The sequence below is a fragment of the Trichoderma camerunense genome, assembly GCF_050948025.1.
Source record: "Trichoderma camerunense strain CBS 138272 chromosome Unknown V8C40scaffold_42, whole genome shotgun sequence".
Taxonomy (NCBI): domain Eukaryota; kingdom Fungi; phylum Ascomycota; class Sordariomycetes; order Hypocreales; family Hypocreaceae; genus Trichoderma; species Trichoderma camerunense.
The window spans coordinates 1-19,097 of record NW_028145328.1 but is presented as its reverse complement, the minus strand read 5'-3'; the positions used below and the strand labels follow the sequence as shown (position 1 = coordinate 19,097).

Sequence of the window (19,097 nt, the reverse complement as noted above, 5' to 3'; positions counted from 1 at the left end):
CAAAAGTGGCTTGTGGGCTAGGCGCTGTGGGGGCTGCTACAGGCGCTGCCGCTTAGCTCCAGGCGCTAAAGCACGGGCTACTTACGGAGGACATCTAGCACCCGCCTATAAGATTGATTCTTGGGTTAGGTATCTTCAATGATTTATATGGGATCCAATGCATCATCTCAAATTTCAAAGAGCAGCCCAGCATGGTTGAATTCATTCTATATACGACAACTAAGCTGCACCGAGCGCCAGCAAAGCAACGTGCTCCTCGATAACTTTTCTTCTTCCTTTTGAACGACGACAAACCCCTACAGATGCTCGTCAAACCAAGTCAAGGCCTGGAAAAAGGCCTGCTCCTTGGACCACTTCTCAATCTTGACGCTGGTATCGCAGCGGACAGCAAAGCCGTGCACGACACCTGAGTACAGGTTAATCTGGAAAGGCAGGCCGGTCTTGATGAGAATCTCCTCCGACTTGTGGCGCTTCTCGGCAGGGAAGATGTGGTCTGTCTGGGCGGCGGCAATGGACAGGGGGCCAGTGATGGCGGCCAGCTCGTCCTCTTCCACCATGGTGGGATGGGCGACGTAGCCGACGTCAATGCCGTCCTTGTAGTGACGAACCACGTACTACCAATCATGATGAGTTGATGTGCGTAATGGTGAGGTGAGGTGAGCTGATGCCAGTCGCTTACCTTTGCGCCGAAGCAGTAGCCAACGGCTCCGATTCTCTTGATGCCCAGATCCTTGAGGGTCTTGATGGCATTGACAATGATGGGGTCAACGGCGGGGGGAGTGTGAGGGTTGTCACCAGTCGAGCCCTTGGTGATCCAGGCCGCAAAGTCAAAGTCGCCAGTTCGGTTCAGCTTGAGGGCATCGCCGTTGAAGATGTCTGGGAGCAGGACAGTGTAGCCCTGAGCGGCAAAGTTGTCGGCCAGAAGCTTGCTGTTTTGCCAGATGCCAATGACATCGGGAATGAAGAGGATACCTTGGCCAACACGAGCGCTGCCCGCAGGGGGGGTGGCCAAGTAGGCGTCAATGTTGCCATCGATCTTGATGTCCTTGCCGGTAGTCTCACCCCTAAGTGACGGTTAGTGGTCTGAGATTCTTTCCATGATTTGTTTTATTTTGCAGGTGATTATCCATGAGATTTCTTTTCAATTATGGATGGTGATTCAGCTCTTAAGTCTTTGCCAACGTCTCTTTCTTTTTCTCTCTTGCGCTCTCTGTCTCTCTGTATGCGGGGCAATGCAAGAAAAAAAAAGAGGAGACGGGCTACGAACCGCTGCAAGATGAGATCTGAGATCAAATCTACAAAAGAAAAATCAAAAACTCACTCGTGAAGGGTGCCGACAACGCAGCACTTGTCAATATGCCCTGAAGCCATCTTGATAGTCTTGATCCTTGACAATTTTGACTGAAAATGAAGTTGTTGGACAAGACAAAATAGCGCGCTTTGTCAGATATTTGAAGTCTTTGGAGGTTCCTGAACCGCCCTGGTGGGGTAGCGGAGACGGCTCAATTGATTGCTTGACCAACGCTCGCCGTGACGCAATTCTTGAGCTCCATCCTCGCGGGGTTCGGGTTTCGTCGAGTCGAAATTGGGAAATAATCTGTCAAACAGGAAAAAAGAGGAGCAAGCCTCTGTTCTCTGAGAAGCGCCGAGACTGGGCTATTTTGGGCAAGATACGCGAACCTGAGCGATTTCACTAGCGGGTGTTGCGCTCGGCACCGGAATTCTCACTTTAAAGATCTTAGGAACCGTCCGCCTTGCCGGAATGCTTACGCTTACTTTAAACGCCTAGGAACTATCCGCTTTGCAATAGTTTCAACTCGTATTTTTCCATAGCTTTGGGTCAACAGAAAAGACAACTTCCGATAAACCCCACCTATCTCCTAATTCCGAACCGGAACTGGGTATCGAGGGGGTATTCCGGATCGTTGAGGCGCTGTGGAGTTGAAAGTGCTTGGACTCAGGACTAAAGACTTGTCGCGATTAATCAGCCGGCAATTCAATCCGCGCGCCCGCTAATGCGTTTGTTGGTTGCTATCTCAAGACGCAACAACTGATAAGAGCACCATTGTATGGCTTGCAGCATTGATGTAAGGCTTGCAGTATTGACATGATTCAGATTCAGATCTGACACATGGCTTATCCCCGAGTTCCTTCACTTGCTCCGGATCCCCTTTGGTTTGCGCTTCTTGAAGACCACCGGCGTTATGCCGCTCGGCTCCTCTGCCTCCTCGGGCTTGATCAAAGGTTCCCTTTTGATGGATGGCTCTGAAGTGTCGGGATCTGCTTTGATCGAAACATTTTCCTCTTTGGGTATTCTTGCCTCGGATGATTGGTCATCTTCAGCAACTTCTTCCTTCTTCACTGCGCTCTTATTCTCCGCTGCTTCTGTCTTGAGTGGCATTGTTGTACTCAGCAGCGCATCTAGGTCTTCGTCTTCGTCGTCCGGCATGGTCTTGGAGTCGCGACCCCATCTTCTTGGCTTCTTGAAAAGTCCTCGCATAGCCTCCTCCTCTTCCTTCTGCTCTTCCGTCTCCTCGCGTTTCCTGACACCAGTTGCCTTGGCCTCGGTCTTTGTCTCAGCATCCGCCTCGCTTTTCTCTTCAATCACAGTCGTTTTGGTCACTGTCCATTCGCCGGGAATCGCCATCTCGGGTCGGAAATCTGTTGGGATTGCAACTCCCAAGGCCGCCAACTGCTCTCGCTGGGATTTCAGCTGGGTCTCTGACGGTCCTGAAGCCCTGGCTGAAGCCCCCGAAGGGCCGGACGATGATGATCCGCCGACAACACCATTGAGCCTGGCAATCTCTTGTTTTGCCCTTTCCTTTTCGCGCTCTTCTCTTTCGTGGTTGCGGTGTAGATCTCGTAGCGAGCGCTTCAAGGCGCCTTGATGCTTTGCAGTGGCTTCGTGGTTTGCTTTTTCGAGTTTGGTGTCGCGCACGTAGCACGAACAGTGCTTGCACCAATATTTTGGCGTAGATTTCCAGTATTCCGACATTTCGTCTTGTGGTTGTTGTTCTGCTGAAAATTGACAAGCTGTCGCGTGTGTATGAAGAAATCAGATGCAAAGGCGCGGCAGCTCTGCACAAGGCAAGAACAATACGCATGATTACGTAATCTTTATTGCACAGTACAAAGTACAAGGTTCTAGCCTTTGCCCGCTGGCCTCACAACTGAAAGCTTACAACCTCCAACTTACGCTCATCCTACTCTAAGATCATAATTGCATGCAATTTATTGCTTCGGATGTCAACATTTGACTTGTTTTTATTTTCAGACTCCCTGATATTTTTATTTGCAAGAATACATAATATGCGCAATAATCCATATCATATTACTTCCTCGTGAGCTTCCATCATGTTCAATATTATCGATATACCATGCCACACAAGATTCAACCATGTACCGCATTAACTTGAAGAAATGATTAAAATCGAAAAAAAAGGAGAGATTCTTCTTTCAGGACTTGATTTTATTATCCTTCACAGCATCCACAGCGCCTACAAAGCAACACCAACCAGGGCGATGGCGAGGGCAATTGAGAGACCAGGGAGAACTCTGGATCCACCGCTGATGGGAGGTTGGGTAGTAGTAGCGGGGGGAGGAGGAGCAGCAGTGCCTGTACCGACGGGAGCTTGGGGCTGACCGTCGCCGATCTGAGTGACTGGAGGAGATTCTGGCTGCTTGGCAGATTGTGTTGGGGCCTGAGGCTGACCGTCGCTGATCTGAGTGACGGGAGGAGCCTGAGGTTGTCCGTCACTGATCTGAGTGACGGGAGGAGCTTGAGGCTGGCCATCGCTGATCTGGGTGACAGCAGGGGGTTGAGGTTGTCCGTCACTGATCTGAGTGACGGGAGGAGCTTGAGGCTGGCCATCGCTGATCTGGGTGACAGCAGGGGGTTGAGGCTGTTTGGCAGATTGAGTTGGGGCCTGAGGCTGACCATCGCTGATTTGAGTGACAGGAGGAGCCTGGGGTTGTCCATCGCTGATCTGGGTGACAGCAGGAGGGGCTTGAGGCTGTCCATCACTGATCTGGGTAACTGGCTGTTTGGCAGATCCTGTTGGGGCTTGAGGTTGTCCATCGCTGATCTGAGTGACGGGAGGAGCTTGAGGCTGACCGTCGCTGACCTGGGTAACTGGAGGCACCTGAGGTTGTCCATCACTGATCTGAGTGACAGGGGATTTACCACCGCCGCCGCCGCATGGAGTCGTGTGGCCTTGGACCTGTCCGTCACCAATCTGGCAGATGGGGATGGCAACGGTAGTGGTGTGGACTTGCGGCTGGCCATCAGAAATGGCTGTGACAATGGTGGTCTGGACAACCTTGGTGCCAACAGTGGTCTCTCCTCCACTGCCACCGCTGCCGTTGTTGTTGCTACCGCCGCCGCTGCTTCCACCGGAGCCACCACCAGAGCTACCGCCACTGCAAGGGATTATAGTGATCTCGACCGCCTGGCAATGCGGCGCCCACTTGCGGTCGTACAAGTTGTAGAAGTTTCCAGACTGGCATTGATACCAGGTAGTCTTTCCTTGCAGGGCCAATGAACCGTCCTGGCAGACAGCGAAGCCGCTGGCGACGATAGTTCCAGCCTGAGGTGGGTTATCGAATTGGAACTGGTAGTTGGAAGCGATATAACCAGTACGACCCTTGGCATCTTTGAGGATTCCACCATCAAGTGTCAGCAGCAGGGCGTCAGAGTTATCACAGGATCGTTTCTATGGGAGAGATATCAGTACGGCCCAGGAATGCGGACGGATGTCATCTGATACTAACCTGAATATCCCGCTTGTTGACCTTGGCAATTGTGACTTCGAATTGGCCATTATACGATGAAGCACAGCTATCATCGCGTGAAGAGATGAGAGGATTGGCGGAGGCCGACCCCAGAAGAGCAAGAGCTGCCAGAGTCCACTTCATGGTTGCTATTTGACTGATGGTCAGCTGTAAGTCCGCGCGAATATCCGACGGTGGATATATAATAAGCTTATATATATAGACTCATACCTTGTGAAGTTTGTTGACCACTGTAGATGTAGTATGCTTTATAACGAGAGGCTTACTAAACGAAGGTCCTATTCACCCCTCAAACTGTGGGTAGAATGAAAGAACAAAGAAAGAATGTCCGATGAATCAACCGCACCGAATTATCCCAGGAAGTGTTTCGGAACAAGCAAACTTGTCTGGGCGATGGCAGGAGGTTGGGTTCATATAATCGTTTACGGCTGGCGAGACATGTCATACGGTCTTTCTAAGTCACATTCTGTTCCGCGATCAACAGACGATCGTTCCACCTTCGATGAGCTGTACAGTAGTGTATAGGCAAGCCACGAAGCTACATCTCATAGTGTGGATAGAATGGCGAACCCAAAGTGGGTGTTGGTCCACTTGGACACAGGCCACGGGAGCTTTTCGAGAGCTGAGACAAGAGGAGTGATGTCAGATTTCCAATATATGACATCGTAAGTTGCTATTTGCATCGGCCCTTGTCTTGAAACACCTAATTCGCTTTCATCAACGTCGTCCTCGTCTTTAGATTGACAAAGTCGTTATCTCTGCAGCTAGTATACTGCGATGTTACTCCAGCGGTATCGGGACCGCAACCCCCGCGCGAATGTGAATTCCCATGCCGATCAATTACTCCCGCCCAGGGAGAATGGACGCATTCACATATTCAGCATGTAAATATTTATTCAGGGGCATGGGAACTGACGGCGCCGATGAGCCAGATACAAGCATACAGCCATCGACACTAGTTGCTAGCCACCGCGCAACGCCCACATATACGACCCGGCTAGCCAACGAAAGTTTCCCCGGTTAAAGACGAAGCATGTTTTAGTAGTAGCTTCATAGGTGGACGGCACATGAAGCTCCCTACCAAGCATGGACGAAGCGTCATGTCTCACAGTTTATCAATTACCCCTCAAGGGAAGAGACGCTCCGAACAAATACCTCGCATCCTCCCGCCCCAGTTATGCCGAGGATGCTTTCATCAAATTGTTTATTTTCCGAATAAGAGGTTGATAGCTTTGACTACTGTTGATCACTCTGCAATGATGCAGGTGCCGTAATAGCAAACAAAGAAACCAACAGCCTATGACGCTGTTTCTGTTGAGAGCAAACTCTGCGAACCTTTGCACATGGTTCGTCGGACTGTCGATCTCTCGATCCGCCGAGGCACTAGCGCCGCCCTTGTGCAGGTCCTCCTTCCGGCTTGCCGACGAAGGCCTCGTCAATCAATCAATCTATGACTGAATGGGTGGTGCCTAGCGGGTAAAGAGGAGCTCGTATTGGGAAAACTCAATTGGAGAATTTTGGCCAATCGGTCTTCGATGTTCACCTTGGCTTGCTGTAGCGTCGCTTCTATAAATTGTCTTCCGTTTTATGTTGACTTTGTTGACTAACGGTAATGTAGGTGCGTCTCGTGTTTCCAATAGCCGCGCAATCCAGCTCGACGCGAAGAGTCCGGCAGAGCAATCGGCGATGTTCTAGTTTCGATTCTATGAGATCATAGACGCTTCCGGAGCGGATACTCTCGGTGTGGGATATACGAGTACGGGGAACACCGTCACCAGGCCGGAAGCGGAAGCTTCAGCTCGTTGGAAACCAATCAGCTGTTCTTTTTAATAAGAAATTTATTAGATCTCTTGACCATATCCGTCGATGCCAGCGTGGACACATGGTGGCAATTCAAAAGATTTCGAGTTATTAGCTACCGTACTTTTAGACTAAGCTTCAATCTGTCTTACAACGTTTCCCATGACCTTGGTTTTCTTCCCCAGATTCGCCTTCAGCTGCTCCGCATGTGCCTGGATCTTACCAAATGCAGCCCAAGCCATGCGATCAAGTACGGAAACGGCCGAAACTTCTTGTCGTTGACTCAACGACATATTCACAACTGGGTAATCAATGACGAATCTTTGCCCCTCGGTTTATGAATATATAGAGCCTATTCTTTTCCGGCGCTTTGCCTCTCATTCTACAGGCACTAACTAATGTTGAAAGAGATATGAGGAGCGCGGGGGCAAAATAGACGACCGGAAAAGGCAAATGAACGAGTAGTCTGACAATTGCTAGGTGCTGGGTAAATGAACCCAAGCGGTCCATTGTCGTCATGAATAGCCCAGACATCACGCTTATTGCCCGATTGCCAGCTGACAACCAAGTATTGCTCTTCTCCTGGATAGTAGCCACCATTCTGAAAATAGCCTTGAGGAAGAATGGTAACAGTTCGCACCCTAGGAGGCTCTGGCTGTTTAACGCCAATGGAGGACTTCTCGTTCTCAGCACGTAATTTCTCAGTCTCTGCCCGTAATTTGTCGTTCTCTGCTTGTAATTTGGCGGCCTGTGCCCGTAACATTTCGGCTTCAGCGCGTAGCTTCTCGGCTTCAGCTCGTAATCTCTCGGTCTCAGCGCGCAGCCGCTCGTTGTCAGCACGCAGGTCTTGGGTCCCAAGGGGTGATGCATCGCCATTGGCATTACCGTTGGCTTGGCTCGGTTTTGGAGGGTCGGGAATTTCTATGATGTAGGAGTCAATATTGTGACGTTTCTAAACATTAATTCGTGATTTCAGAACAACTTACTTGGCGCAGGTGTTGTCTCAACCTCCTTAGGATGAATGATCCTCAAGAGGTCCTTTGCGTAGGCTGCGGCTGTAATAGCTGCGTATGGCTGCCAGATCTTGTGCTTATGACTATCCGAGTAATCACAAATTCCTCTGATAACAAGGCATGGGAATGCATCCATTAGGCCAGCCGCCTCCATCTCAAAACAAGCCACACCCCAGGCGTCTCGCAGCTCATCTCGACGAATTGAAGACCTCATCACGGCATTTCCAGAAGCTATTAAGCCATAATGGACAATTGCACGAGTAGTCTTTCTTACACCTCTTGTTTCTATCCGGGCCTTGTCGCAAGACGAACAGTTTTCCCCAGAAGAATGCCGGTAATCGGACTTGAATAGCTGATCGTGCTTCACTCCGGGATAACCAGCATCTTCCAATGCGGGCACGTCTAGATTGACAACTTGGTCAATGTCTGTCCACATTTTGCCTTTGTTGAAGCCGTGATCCAGCTGCAGGCGCTTTATCGCTTTGAGCAATACTTGGGGAGGCTTGTTGAGGTGAGATGTAATCGTAAATTTAACTTCATCTGCCCATTTACCCATATCATATTGAAGAACACCGCCTGAACCATTCTCAGTTAGAACTATAAAGTCGCTTTTCCTTTTTAATTGGCAAAGAGTAGGGAACCTTACCATGCCCATCCATGGGGCAGCTTACTACGACGTCTCCAAGTCGAATGTCCTTTCGTGGATCAGAATGTGGCGGCTTTGGAGCACCGCCGCCAACTCCAACCATCAGTCCGAACCTAATGTTAGGAAAGGTACGAAGGGTATTTGCGACTGTTTGAGCGGCAGCATTTGTGCCATATTCTCCAGGGAAAACAATAACGACATTATGTTTCGCCATTGTGCCGAGAAGATAGCTATTGTCGTCATTGTCCTTTGGAGGAAGCGGGTCGTGCTCCTCGTCTAGCAATGCCCTTGCTGCGGAAAGCTCAGAGAGCAGGACACATACCCATCCTACTGTATAGGAGTCGTATGTAAGTTCCCTGATTCGAGGTTCAATGTTAGTGTAAGCGGCCTGACAATAATTGAGAAAGTCATAGCTTACTCAGGCTCTGGCATGGCTTTTTGTGATGGTTAATTTATCGCTGCAAAGTGCTGGTTCATAAGTTTTGAGGATTCAATATACCGAAAGATGAGAGCATGTTGACAACAGGCACATCTTTGACCATTATATACATGTACTTTGTTTGACATATACTAGGCGGGGGACCCTGTCACGTCGCATACTGAAGATATCAGGCATTAAACCCTGCCCAATGAGCCTCAATTGCTGTATGCCTCGCCTGTCCCACTTCTCGCCTTACAATCCAAAAATGGTGAACCAGCCAGCCATCCGACGTCTTGATGGGGCGTGGCAGCCTCTCATAGGTGGACACTAGCAGGCCACAACAATAGTTCGCATGACGCTAGATTGAGGCGGCTGAAATGTGATGATTGCCTGGAGGCCTTTTTGGCGAAACGTTTCTTCCAGTCAAATAACGTATAGGCTGTGATAAGAATTTGTAAGCGAATGGTGAGGGTTGTCAAATCTGTTAGTAGCCATATCTACAACCTCCCTATGATTGTTGGTGCCCGACTTCCATTTGTCATAATGGAATGCTATCCCTGGCTCAGGATGGCTGAAGCGCAAAAAGCTTTTGTTTTTACACCGTAATAGTCTCCATGTGTTTTCTTTGCATTTTTCAGGAATAACACCAGGCGCGATAGATCCGGTATCTGGAGGTTGCAAATACTGGTACGCTTGAGCCATTTCCCACAACCGGATAATAACTAGATACTGCTCAATGACAAAAGAGTGCGGCCAACTAACTGCATACGGTGTGCTCCGAGAGAGGGGAATTTTAGATCGTAGGCGATATGAGAAGAGAGAGCAAGCCGAATGAACCTAAAGCCGGCTTTCGTCAATGCTGAGTTGCCAGAAGCACCTGCCAAGCACCATAGAGGCATCATGGAACTAGAGAGCAGAGATTCCGTGAGACATTTTGACTGACCAGTAACTCAATAAAGATGAAGTAAAAAAAGAATAAGCCTTTCATCTCTTTGCAATCATCTTTATCCATGAGCTTACCAGTGACATCGGCGAGTGACATTGATATAGAATTGCAGGTATGGGCGGAAATACCTCCAAAGAGCTTTGAGATCTTATTTTCTCACTCGGGCAATAAAAATAAACAATTGGCATTGAAACTGTATCTTAATCGATTATGAACGGCTTCTGCTCTTTGCTTCCTCCTTTGCCTCTTGAGACTCTTGTTCAGTGAAGTCAAAAGTCGTTTCACAAAGAGGAGAGACAATGCTGAAAATTCTTTTAAAATTTGGAGGTTTTAAAGAGTCTAAGGCCAAGGGCATGCGCGATAACAAAACTAATTTAGGAAACTTCGGGAGTCCAGGAACCAACGTATATACTTGAAGATATCCATCTATATCCACAGCCCTGTGTTACATGGTAATTAAATTTGAGATATAGGTGTATACTTGATTGAATAATTGCTGCTTCAGTGTTTTCATTGGCAATCAAATGCATAAACACTGCCTGAGAAGCAAGCTCGATAGATCCGGCTCCGAGGCAGAGCACAACAGCTTCTAGAAGAAAAGTGTGCCAAGGACTTTGGCGACGGGTGATGCGACTCCAAGGTCAGTGTCGCTGCGTCCAAGCAGACCGCTTTACTCACAAGCAGAGATGAAGTTTTGGAGGCGACGAAAGAGAAGAAGTAACGTAGAGGAATCGTGTCATTCCTAAGAGTGTCTCCATCGACTTGTCACTAGTCTAAGGGAAGTCCAATTAGACATAACTCGGCTTACCTCACATAAGAACTAGCACTCGGACTTCCGGAATTAGTGTAGACTATTGGATTCTGGTAGGTTTCCTGTATGTTTCAAGTTCGGAGTTAACTTTTCTGCGAAAGACTGGCTATCAGATATCGTATTTGAGATATAGTATATGAAGAAAGTGAAATCCCACCCAACTAGTACAAAATATCTACCTAAGTCATTATAACATCACTTATAATCTAGTACCTTCTCTTCAAACTTGTGTTTCTCAACTCAAGGCCTCTGGAGATAAAACCACAACATTGAAAATGTCATTGCCACGCTCCAAGACCTTACCACCAACACCCTTTTTACCCGACGCCGTCGAGTCAGGCTGTATCAGCATCAACAATATAGAAATATGGTATGCGCTTTATGGTGCACCATTGAGCCCTCATCAGACTCCAACGGTTTTCTTACACGGCGGTAAGATTAGCTCTCGTTGGTGGGCACATCAGATTCGACATGTTGCTGGTGCAGGACACTCAGTCATTGCAATGGATACCCGAGCACACGGCCGATCAACTGATGATCCCCAAGTCGCCCTTTCGTATGATCTCTTCGCCGACGATGTTGTGGCCTTACTCGACCATCTTCAAGTGCCTTGTGCCAACTTCGTCGGGTGGTCGGATGGCGCCAATACCTGTCTTTCTTTGGCAATAAGACACAAGCATAAAGTAAAGCGCATATTTTCCTTTGGCCCAAATTACAGGCCAGACCAGGCGATACCTTATGCAGGTGAGACAGTGCCATTTGTCTCAGATCTCATGAATCGGATGAAGGAAGAGTACGAAGCTATTTCACCTACTCCAGAGAAATTTGATAGCTTCAAGGCGAAGGTCGTAGCAATGCAGGACTGTTCACCAATGTGGACCGAAGAAGACTTTTCCAAAATCGACTCAAAGTCTACAGATGCTCATCAACGCCCTATTGTGTGGATTGTTACTGGCGACTCGGAGGAATTGATCCAGGGCTGGGTCGCTCAAAAGATTGCAGACATGATTCAAGGATCGGTATACTTGGCGTTGCCTGATGTCAGCCACTTTGCGCCATTGCAAGATCCTGAGGGATTCAACAAAGCACTGGATCGGTGGCTATCTCAATAAAAGTCTGGTGGATGGTGCGTGCTGCCATTGTCTTGTGATTCGGACAGAGCAACTAAATACAACAGTTTCACGACATTTACGCACTCACTAGCTCTTACAATATATTACAGCTACTACTACGAGCCTTCTGTTTTTATCATTTTGTTCTCTTATTGCATTGCTCCGCCCCTATCCCGTTATTCCGCATCAGGTAGTAGGTAATAATTGTTTGTAAAACGTTCGCACATCAGATATATTGGTCGGTGTAGAATGCATTTATAAAGTCGACTACTGTGAACTTGGGTGGAGCTTCTTTTTCGGTTGAGCTGGAATAACAGAGCTTATTGATTCTGTTAACGCCGTTGACGATGTAAACGCTTGTAACACTGTTGATGAGGATGTTCACACTCTTAACGCTCTTAACGCTACTAAACGCTGTTGACGATGTTGGAATACCTCTCACCAACGCTGTTATTTTAACTCGGGTGACTAATAATAGTAATAAAGATACTTAACTTACCTTTTAATAAAATCTTTAAATGAAGGCACTAATTATAATTGGGAATGAAATGGAAACATCGCTGTCGCTGCATCTTTACATGAACAGCGGCCCCCTCGACTACATATGTAGACTGGCTTCAGTCTGCCAGCCACCGACTTTTACTCTTGACTTTGTCCTCACCACTTATTTTTTCTGCCATTTAACTCCTGTAATGGCATCTAAGGGTTTCTGGTCCTTCTACATGCTTTCCTTAATTGCTGCCTGCGACATCCTTACCGCCCTTTTACAGGACTCGGCGGAATCCGAGTTGCCGAATCACAGTTTTATGCTCTTGCTTCCTTAGTACTTCGCGCGGCACAGAACTGACATTGGTCGAGATATTTTACATTAAACAATTATGGAATCTACTATCCTACTAGTATTTCTTAGGGCAAACTCTTCCAGTTTTCAATATGGACTGGATTTCCTGGCTGTAAGTGCAGCCATTGGTCACTGCCTGATCACTCGAACCAGCGTCCCAGAGCATGATGCCTCCAAAACCAGGATGATATCTGTATTCGTTGATGAGCTTTGCCGCCTCATCAGGTGTCACTGCAATCGCTGGGTCAGTAAGCTGCACTCGATGGAGAATGAAGGGTTAGACATACAAAAGTAGTTCTCATCATTGTCAGCCGCGTCGGGGCTAGCCGGCAAGCCAATGTACAACTTTGCTCCCTTGCTCTGTGAGAACGAGACTGTAATGAATTCCTGGAAGGCATCGTAGGAGAAATATTGCAGCGATCCATCCTTGGGGTTGTAACCACTGATGGCGCCACGGGCCGAGCACTGCGGAGTGTTGTAGAATTGGATGTAGAGGAGGTCGAATTTTCCGTTAAACATCATGTCTCCCATGTTGGCGTCAGGAACGATGCACTGCGGCGCGCCTGTCATGTAGTACTTCTTGCTATGATCTGTCTCAAAGAGCTGGTTCATCTCCTGGACAAAGAAAGCGTACGAGAAGGCGCTGTCTGGGTTCTCAATGTCCATGTCGAATCCGTCGAGCACTGCGGTTCCAAAAGGTCGCGGACCGGTATAGTTGGCCTGTACAGGTCCAAACATACCCCAGAGTTGGTTCGCCAAGTCTTGGATGGAGGTCATATTGTCGAATTGGACCGATCCGCCTCCGCCTCCGATGGAGAGCATGATCTTCTTGCCCTGCGACTGGCAGTACTTGATGTCCTTCTCCACAGCTTTGCACTCGGAAGACTGCGTGGTGCTGGTGGTGAGGTTGCAGGAGTCGACATTGCCAAACCAGTCGGTGGATGGGTAGGAGGAGAAGAAGGCCAATGGGATGATATCAGGTCCGGCACCCGGTTTGCAGTAATCGGCGAGAGGTCTTTCCGATGGCGATTGGCCCTGCGCACAGAAATTATGAGTTGACTGATCATTGAAGTTTTGTGAAGCAATGATCTTACCCAATATACAACCAACTCTGGTGCTAATTGTGCGACTGCAGATGCAGAAAAGCCGAGGAGGCCCAATGACACGAGAGAAACGCGCGACAACATGATGGCACGATGTTGCTTGATGGAATTGACAGACGGAATGATACGGAAAGCTCTCTTCAGCCCATCTCTCGAACTATATGAGCAGGCCCATGGTATTTATCACAGCCAATTCACAACCTTGGTCGCGCAGCTCTTTACTTAGTCTCATCTCTCATCCCATCATACGTATCAGTTGTCGGTCAGATCGCATTAGCTCTTCGCGTCCCTAGATTAGCGCCCGCATACTTCACGTCAGCTTCGGCCCGGTACACTGTCAATTGAATCGATGTTGATAGCGAACCTTGACTGAAATGCAACCATAGCTAGGCACTGAGCGGGGGATGCAACCAGCCTAGAATGAAACAGTAAGGTAGCTAATAGCTAGTTCCGGGGAGCCTTTCGTTGAACCGTCTCCGCCCGGATATGAATTGCCGTCCAGTTACGGGGGGGTCAATACCTGGTAATATTACCGGCAACCGGTTCACTGGTTTATATATCTCCGTACACATGTCACAGCCCGGTCAAGCTATCTCTGATTTATCCGCCTGTTATCTTCATCGGAAATGGTCCCCTCTTCACGCCTTGAGGATAAAAGTTGCGCCCTTATATAAAAGACTTGGGAATTGTCATGACGTCCTCTAATAACACCCACTCTTCTCTACGTGATACCTTTTCTACTTCTCCCTCATCTTCAACTAAACCTCCTATTCCCATAACCCTTTCTGCTGCCACTTTGATGAATTGCCGTTCTCAAAACCTCACAATGAACATTCCGACGGGGAAGACATGTATTAAAACTAGATAGACAGCTCCAATAATATCTCCAGGTGCCCGACCACGAAATGCAAGGAATGACGGCTGTAGTATTCCGATGCCTTGCATATTGATTCCATATATTCTGACTGGAGACAGCGATATTTTGATGCTTGGGGTCGTCCTATAAGCTTGGAAATTTATCTTTGTCTGTACGAACTCTTCTGCTATGGGGAGATTCTGACACCTCTCCACATCATCGAGAGAGAGGGATGCCCAACTAATGTCATATTCGTCATTCCCGTTGTTTATTTTGGTTTCCAACAGGAGAACGAATGAGGTTTTGTGTTCAAGAGACTCAAATATCAACCCTGCTCTGAAGTTTGGGTATGTTTTTATGACGAGGTCGCCATCGTGACCTTTGACGTCGAATCGAAAAAAGCGGCTGATATCGTGTGAATCCCAAATCAGGATTTGGCGAAGCTGAGATCCATGGAACAGTCCGTTGTCTTCAAGAAGGTTTCGTCTCAAACAAAAGGCATTTTTATAGCGCTTTCTGACTGTTCCAGATCCCATTTGAGATTTCTCTTCCTCAAGGTACTCCCTGACCACTCTTGCCGTCGTAGTCCAAGGCTCTTCAAAATAGAGCCCAGCGATATACGGGGTGCTCTTGATTCCGCATATGGAAGCCATCGTAGTATTAGAGTCGGAATGGACCCTAGCTAACTCGTTTCCTCGGACTCGAGCATATTGGCCCGAGCCGAGGCGTTTGAGATATATGCCTGCAGTAGTTGAGGGACTTGCGTTAAAACAACAGTTGAGTAACAATATCACAAGGTCTCCAGAAGCCCAAGGCTGTCGAATATCTTTGACGAGAGAAGTAATATGAATCCCTTTGTTGGACATGGTGATCGGATCTTGCGGTACTTTAGATCCCCAAACACGGACCAACCTGTCGAACCCAGTGTGAGTCTTGTATCCCGGCTGTCCCCCGCTCCATGATCCCGCAAAATTATGAAAATCTCTCGGAGATTGTGCAAATAGCCCATGTAACATATCTCGATCTGTCGAAGCAGTTGCTGCTCTCCAGGCGAAGATGGTGTGATCATCAGATTGTTGAAGAATATGCTCCTGTAGTCGAAGAAAAGCCTTCCCTCCTTCACCGTAGATTAGGGGCATATTAACATCAAAGAGTCCCAATAGGCAGTATGCAAGATCTTCCTCGCGAGTTGTTTCTCTATTAGCGGCCCAACTTAGACGCCTTCCTACGCTGACCTGCTGCAGGGGGTCCGAGCCATCGAGAACAATAGCATCAATCCCCGTGATCTCTTCAAGTTCTTTCGCAATAGCTGTCTTTTCTGCAATATTTTCCCATGATCTATTGTAGAATTCGAGTCGCCGGGGTGCAATAAGCTCTTGCAAAGTCCAGCCGCGAGTAAACCAGCGGCTATGGCCAAACCCAACAGATGTCGTATTGGGGGTAGGTTTCTCAAATTTTGGAGATGAATAATCCTCTAAGAATGCATAGGCGATTGCTGAGTTTTTGTACCACTTGAACATGGAATTGATTGATTCGCTAAGTTCTGCGCTGCTAGTCTTGTCGATGCAGCATGTATCAACCCAAGCGTAATCCAAGCCATGACTATATGCTTTCTTGCAAGTAGATCTAATTTTAGAGAATCCGGCTAGCTTTTCTCGCAGGTCTGGGGATTGGAAATCTTGAAAAGACACCTCCTCATGGCCCCAAGTATGGGACAAAATGGCATAAGGTGGTGGCTTGCCGTGAAATTGGTGAAGCTTTAACGTCCGTGTATTGATTAGCCTCATGTTCGTCGAGGACTACAAAGATCCGTTTCGAAGCAAGGAAAATATGTTAGAGTCGAAATCGAATCATCTAAGTCAGCAATGAAAAATATATGTGACTTTGAAGCGCTTGGGATTCATCCTTCAGTTGCAGCCTAACCATCATGTGACACGACATGCAGATGGCTCTTCATATATTCACATATGAGCACGGCTGCGCATTCCTCCGATTCCTTTCTAGTCCTTATTGGATGGCAATGCCTGATTTCATATAAGCCATGGTTGTAAGAGAGCTAAAATCGGAAATAATAGTGGTGGTTGTCTGCATGCAAAGCTGTGTTACTATGTGTCTCCGCATGGCGCAGGCATCGATATACATGTGTAGTATTGGTCTCCGCTATCCAATTTAACCGCTGATTCGACTACATTTATTGTGAGTTTTGTATGTCTTTTGTCATGTCTCTTACACTCAGGCACCAATGCAGTAGTTGGTGACTTGCGAGGCCGCTGATAGGCTGCAGCCAGCCTTGATTGGGTCGCGATGCAAAGAGGATTTATTAGAGGCTAACAAATACCTTGATCGTTGGTAGTGCGCAGAGACCTGTATATATAGAACATCTTATTCTATATTGACAGCAATTGCACAGGCCAATGGATCTGAAAATTCATCTGTGGAATATGGTGGCTTTGGCAGGTTCGATGGGCTTCAAGGAACCAATTTCTGAGAATTTTGTTGTTAATTCAGCTTCTAGCGGTCTTTCTTCAAATTGGGTGGGATGGGCGTAAAATACCAGTAAATCTGGGCGTTATATTGTTTCACTAATCTCAATATGACCAAATCGACTGCCAGTAATATACTCGTATGTTCTGCCTGAAACAATCCGTCATCATCTAACTTTGTCCATTGGCCCCTTACATGCTGGCCACCAAGGCGTGAGCTCCATGATATGTTCTCTCAGTCGTTTATACATAATAGTCGGACCGGTGATGTCGGTGATTGTCCTGGTAGTAGAGAGCATCACTTCAAAGACCACATTCAGTTTTCGCCATATGGCAGCCTCAGGCTCATAGATTGCATATTGTTGTTTTCCAATGAAGCTTGCTAGACTCCCATTCTGATTGAGACGGAACAGTATATCGCTGCTTCGCCACGTTCGGGAGCCACAAGCTCAATGCGAATCGTCTGGTAGCGGTTACCTAAGGGCAGCTGCTTCACGACTACGTGGAAGGGCCCTTGAGGCATTAGTTCCAAGTACTCGACACACGGATACATAGGAGTAAATAGAGGCTGTTGTACACATTTAAAAGAGGCTTATTGTTTATAACTAAAGAGAATTGATCCCTCTACCAGTGGCTAAGCTATATAGGCTTTACGGAATCTCTCCCTTAGTTGCCAACGCCTCTTGACAAGTGTCTCTGATACTCCTTTTAATTGTCATCCTCGTAGATATTGATAGTAATTGGCACGTTGAAATCAATATCGCCAATGCAGATTTGGAACTAAACATATTTGTGAGATTATGAATGCAATGAATATGATATCAACTTACGCCGTTGTTGTTGTTGCAGCAAATGATTGTCTCTTCGCATGCCGTGGTATTCTTGCATGCATGGCCTGTAGCATGTTAAAACTCTTCCTGGATATAAAAGGGGAATTAAAGTATCACTTACCACCCTTCCCATTACTACTACAGCAGTATGGATTACCTCCAGAGCAGGCATTTACCTGAGTATTAGTATCATTGCTGCAGCCTTTACCATCATTGTCTTTGCCATCATGACCTTTACCGTCATGACCTTTACCGTCATGACCTTTGCCATCTTTGCCGCCTTTGTCTCCTTTGCCTCCTGGTGCCAATTAGAATCCAACTTGGATTTAGGATGCTTGGATAGTTATCAAGACCTACCATCATTGTGGTTATAGTTGCGGGTTGGGAACCTCGGAAACGGGATGTCTGCCATAGTAGGCACACGACGCTCAATAGCTCGGGGTTCAACCCCAGGCTCTTGAGCCGGGGATGCCATGACACCGCCAAGGGTGACGAGTGCGTAAAAGATAACAGAGGCGTACATGATGGAGGTATAAAAAGTGGTGGTGAAGTTGGCAATATTGAGGAGAAGTAGCAAATTTTGCAGAGATGTAATATAGCGAAAGAAGATCCAGAAAGGTTTGAGCTGTTGAGTAACTTGAGTCATAAGAGGGAGAAAATAGGTCTATTTAAACAAAAAATCCTTTGCTGTAACCTACTATCATTAGGTTTTACTACGTAGACAGAGATTAGACCTAACAGTAACAACGGTTCCTGGATCTGCAGAGAGCTAGTCGCTGCAGGATCAATAACATGACGAGTCACTAATCTCTACTAGGCTTATGCAGGTTCAAAGCATGAGTTAAAAGCCACAAACGGTGGCTCGTGAATTTATGAAATTATTGCAAACCAGCGCTGCCGTTAAATTAAATATATTTATTAAATCTATTAATTAATTAATTAAATTATTATAATTTCCTTAATTAATTAATTAAATCTTAAAGATTAATTATTTAATATATTTAATTTATATTAAATATAAGGTATAAGGCTGGAAGAAAGATCTTCCGGCTATTATAATAGTAAAAAAAAAACATTATATTATTAATTATAAACGGTAAATTTACGATTAATAATATAAATAATTAATATAGGATTTAAACCTACCCCTTTATAAAGCTGTTTTATAATTATTAACTATTTAATAAATAAGTTAATAAAAAAATAAGTTATTTTTATTAATATAATATAATAAAAGGGTATTAGTAAGGTTAGTAGTAAAGGTAGTTAAAGGTAAAAGCTAAAGAGGTAATATAAGTAAAATAATATATAAAGTCCTTATTAGCTTTATAATAAATAATATATATCTTTTATTAGCTTTTTACTATAACTTTTATAATCTTTAGGGCCGCTATATTATATAACTTAATTATATAACTTACAAAGGTATTATTATTATTATTAT

General features: G+C 46.6%; 8 protein-coding genes across 8 annotated transcripts; 1 reads left to right on the top strand and 7 right to left on the bottom strand.

Moving 5' to 3' along the window:
• Positions 1 to 100: 100 nt before the first annotated feature.
• V8C40DRAFT_259763 (dienelactone hydrolase) lies at positions 101 to 1,414 on the bottom strand. Its single transcript, XM_083219038.1, has 3 exons — positions 1,322 to 1,414; positions 680 to 1,064; positions 101 to 614 (listed from the first exon to the last, which is right to left on the bottom strand). The coding sequence occupies exons 1-3, from the start codon at positions 1,369 to 1,371 to the stop codon at positions 297 to 299; spliced, it is 753 nt and encodes a 250-aa protein (XP_083066857.1). The 5' UTR covers positions 1,372 to 1,414; the 3' UTR covers positions 101 to 296.
• Positions 1,415 to 3,045, bottom strand: V8C40DRAFT_259760 (uncharacterized protein). Its single transcript, XM_083219037.1, has one exon. The coding sequence runs from the start codon at positions 2,993 to 2,995 to the stop codon at positions 2,153 to 2,155; it is 843 nt and encodes a 280-aa protein (XP_083066856.1). The 5' UTR covers positions 2,996 to 3,045; the 3' UTR covers positions 1,415 to 2,152.
• A 452-nt stretch (positions 3,046 to 3,497) lies between these two features.
• Positions 3,498 to 4,914, bottom strand: V8C40DRAFT_278912 (uncharacterized protein; the record flags this gene model as incomplete). Its single annotated transcript, XM_083221134.1, has 3 exons — positions 3,498 to 3,740; positions 3,849 to 4,712; positions 4,771 to 4,914. 3 exons carry the CDS (start codon positions 4,912 to 4,914, stop codon positions 3,498 to 3,500), a joined length of 1,251 nt encoding a protein of 416 aa, XP_083066855.1.
• A 1,774-nt stretch (positions 4,915 to 6,688) lies between these two features.
• V8C40DRAFT_165872 (nucleoside phosphorylase domain-containing protein) lies at positions 6,689 to 8,743 on the bottom strand. The gene is made up of 4 exons (XM_083211537.1): positions 8,669 to 8,743; positions 8,251 to 8,606; positions 7,578 to 8,180; positions 6,689 to 7,512 (listed from the first exon to the last, which is right to left on the bottom strand). Exons 1-4 carry the CDS (start codon positions 8,680 to 8,682, stop codon positions 6,983 to 6,985), a joined length of 1,503 nt encoding a protein of 500 aa, XP_083066854.1. The 5' UTR covers positions 8,683 to 8,743; the 3' UTR covers positions 6,689 to 6,982.
• Positions 8,744 to 10,616: 1,873 nt separating this feature from the next.
• Positions 10,617 to 11,540, top strand: V8C40DRAFT_285753 (alpha/beta fold hydrolase; the record flags this gene model as incomplete). The annotated part of the gene is made up of 1 exon (XM_083222444.1): positions 10,617 to 11,540. Exon 1 carries the CDS (start codon positions 10,704 to 10,706, stop codon positions 11,538 to 11,540), a length of 837 nt encoding a protein of 278 aa, XP_083066853.1. The 5' UTR covers positions 10,617 to 10,703.
• An 849-nt stretch (positions 11,541 to 12,389) lies between these two features.
• On the bottom strand, positions 12,390 to 13,830 carry V8C40DRAFT_259750 (glycoside hydrolase superfamily). The gene is made up of 3 exons (XM_083219036.1): positions 13,476 to 13,830; positions 12,669 to 13,416; positions 12,390 to 12,612 (listed from the first exon to the last, which is right to left on the bottom strand). The coding sequence occupies exons 1-3, from the start codon at positions 13,566 to 13,568 to the stop codon at positions 12,437 to 12,439; spliced, it is 1,017 nt and encodes a 338-aa protein (XP_083066852.1). The 5' UTR covers positions 13,569 to 13,830; the 3' UTR covers positions 12,390 to 12,436.
• A 264-nt stretch (positions 13,831 to 14,094) lies between these two features.
• On the bottom strand, positions 14,095 to 16,127 carry V8C40DRAFT_285748 (heterokaryon incompatibility domain-containing protein; the record flags this gene model as incomplete). The annotated part of the gene is made up of 1 exon (XM_083222443.1): positions 14,095 to 16,127. One exon carries the CDS (start codon positions 16,125 to 16,127, stop codon positions 14,298 to 14,300), a length of 1,830 nt encoding a protein of 609 aa, XP_083066851.1. The 3' UTR covers positions 14,095 to 14,297.
• A 1,283-nt stretch (positions 16,128 to 17,410) lies between these two features.
• On the bottom strand, positions 17,411 to 18,467 carry V8C40DRAFT_259749 (hydrophobin). Its single transcript, XM_083219035.1, has 4 exons — positions 18,011 to 18,467; positions 17,775 to 17,951; positions 17,654 to 17,718; positions 17,411 to 17,603 (listed from the first exon to the last, which is right to left on the bottom strand). Exons 1-4 carry the CDS (start codon positions 18,297 to 18,299, stop codon positions 17,532 to 17,534), a joined length of 603 nt encoding a protein of 200 aa, XP_083066850.1. The 5' UTR covers positions 18,300 to 18,467; the 3' UTR covers positions 17,411 to 17,531.
• Between the last annotated feature and the right edge of the window lie 630 nt (positions 18,468 to 19,097).

What these genes read in the sequence shown, in the direction of transcription:
- V8C40DRAFT_259749 (XM_083219035.1), bottom strand. Translation starts at nt 18,299, where the DNA reads ATGACTCAAGTTACTCAACAGCTCAAACCTTTCTGGATCTTCTTTCGC. An exon ending in TAGTAGTAATGGGAAGGGTG is followed by an intron (nt 17,719 to 17,774) that starts GTAAGTGATACT and finishes AACATGCTACAG; the next exon opens with GCCATGCATGCAAGAATACC. An exon ending in GCTGCAACAACAACAACGGC is followed by an intron (nt 17,604 to 17,653) that starts GTAAGTTGATAT and finishes AAATATGTTTAG; the next exon opens with TTCCAAATCTGCATTGGCGA.
- V8C40DRAFT_259760 (XM_083219037.1), bottom strand. Translation starts at nt 2,995, where the DNA reads ATGTCGGAATACTGGAAATCTACGCCAAAATATTGGTGCAAGCACTGT.
- V8C40DRAFT_259763 (XM_083219038.1), bottom strand. Translation starts at nt 1,371, where the DNA reads ATGGCTTCAGGGCATATTGACAAGTGCTGCGTTGTCGGCACCCTTCAC. An exon ending in GTTGTCGGCACCCTTCACGA is followed by an intron (nt 1,065 to 1,321) that starts GTGAGTTTTTGA and finishes ACCGTCACTTAG; the next exon opens with GGGTGAGACTACCGGCAAGG. An exon ending in GCTACTGCTTCGGCGCAAAG is followed by an intron (nt 615 to 679) that starts GTAAGCGACTGG and finishes CATGATTGGTAG; the next exon opens with TACGTGGTTCGTCACTACAA.
- V8C40DRAFT_165872 (XM_083211537.1), bottom strand. An exon ending in CTGCCCCATGGATGGGCATG is followed by an intron (nt 8,181 to 8,250) that starts GTAAGGTTCCCT and finishes AGAATGGTTCAG; the next exon opens with GCGGTGTTCTTCAATATGAT. An exon ending in TGAGACAACACCTGCGCCAA is followed by an intron (nt 7,513 to 7,577) that starts GTAAGTTGTTCT and finishes CCTACATCATAG; the next exon opens with AAATTCCCGACCCTCCAAAA.
- V8C40DRAFT_259750 (XM_083219036.1), bottom strand. Translation starts at nt 13,568, where the DNA reads ATGTTGTCGCGCGTTTCTCTCGTGTCATTGGGCCTCCTCGGCTTTTCT. An exon ending in CAGAGTTGGTTGTATATTGG is followed by an intron (nt 13,417 to 13,475) that starts GTAAGATCATTG and finishes TTCTGTGCGCAG; the next exon opens with GGCCAATCGCCATCGGAAAG. An exon ending in CAATGATGAGAACTACTTTT is followed by an intron (nt 12,613 to 12,668) that starts GTATGTCTAACC and finishes CAGCGATTGCAG; the next exon opens with TGACACCTGATGAGGCGGCA.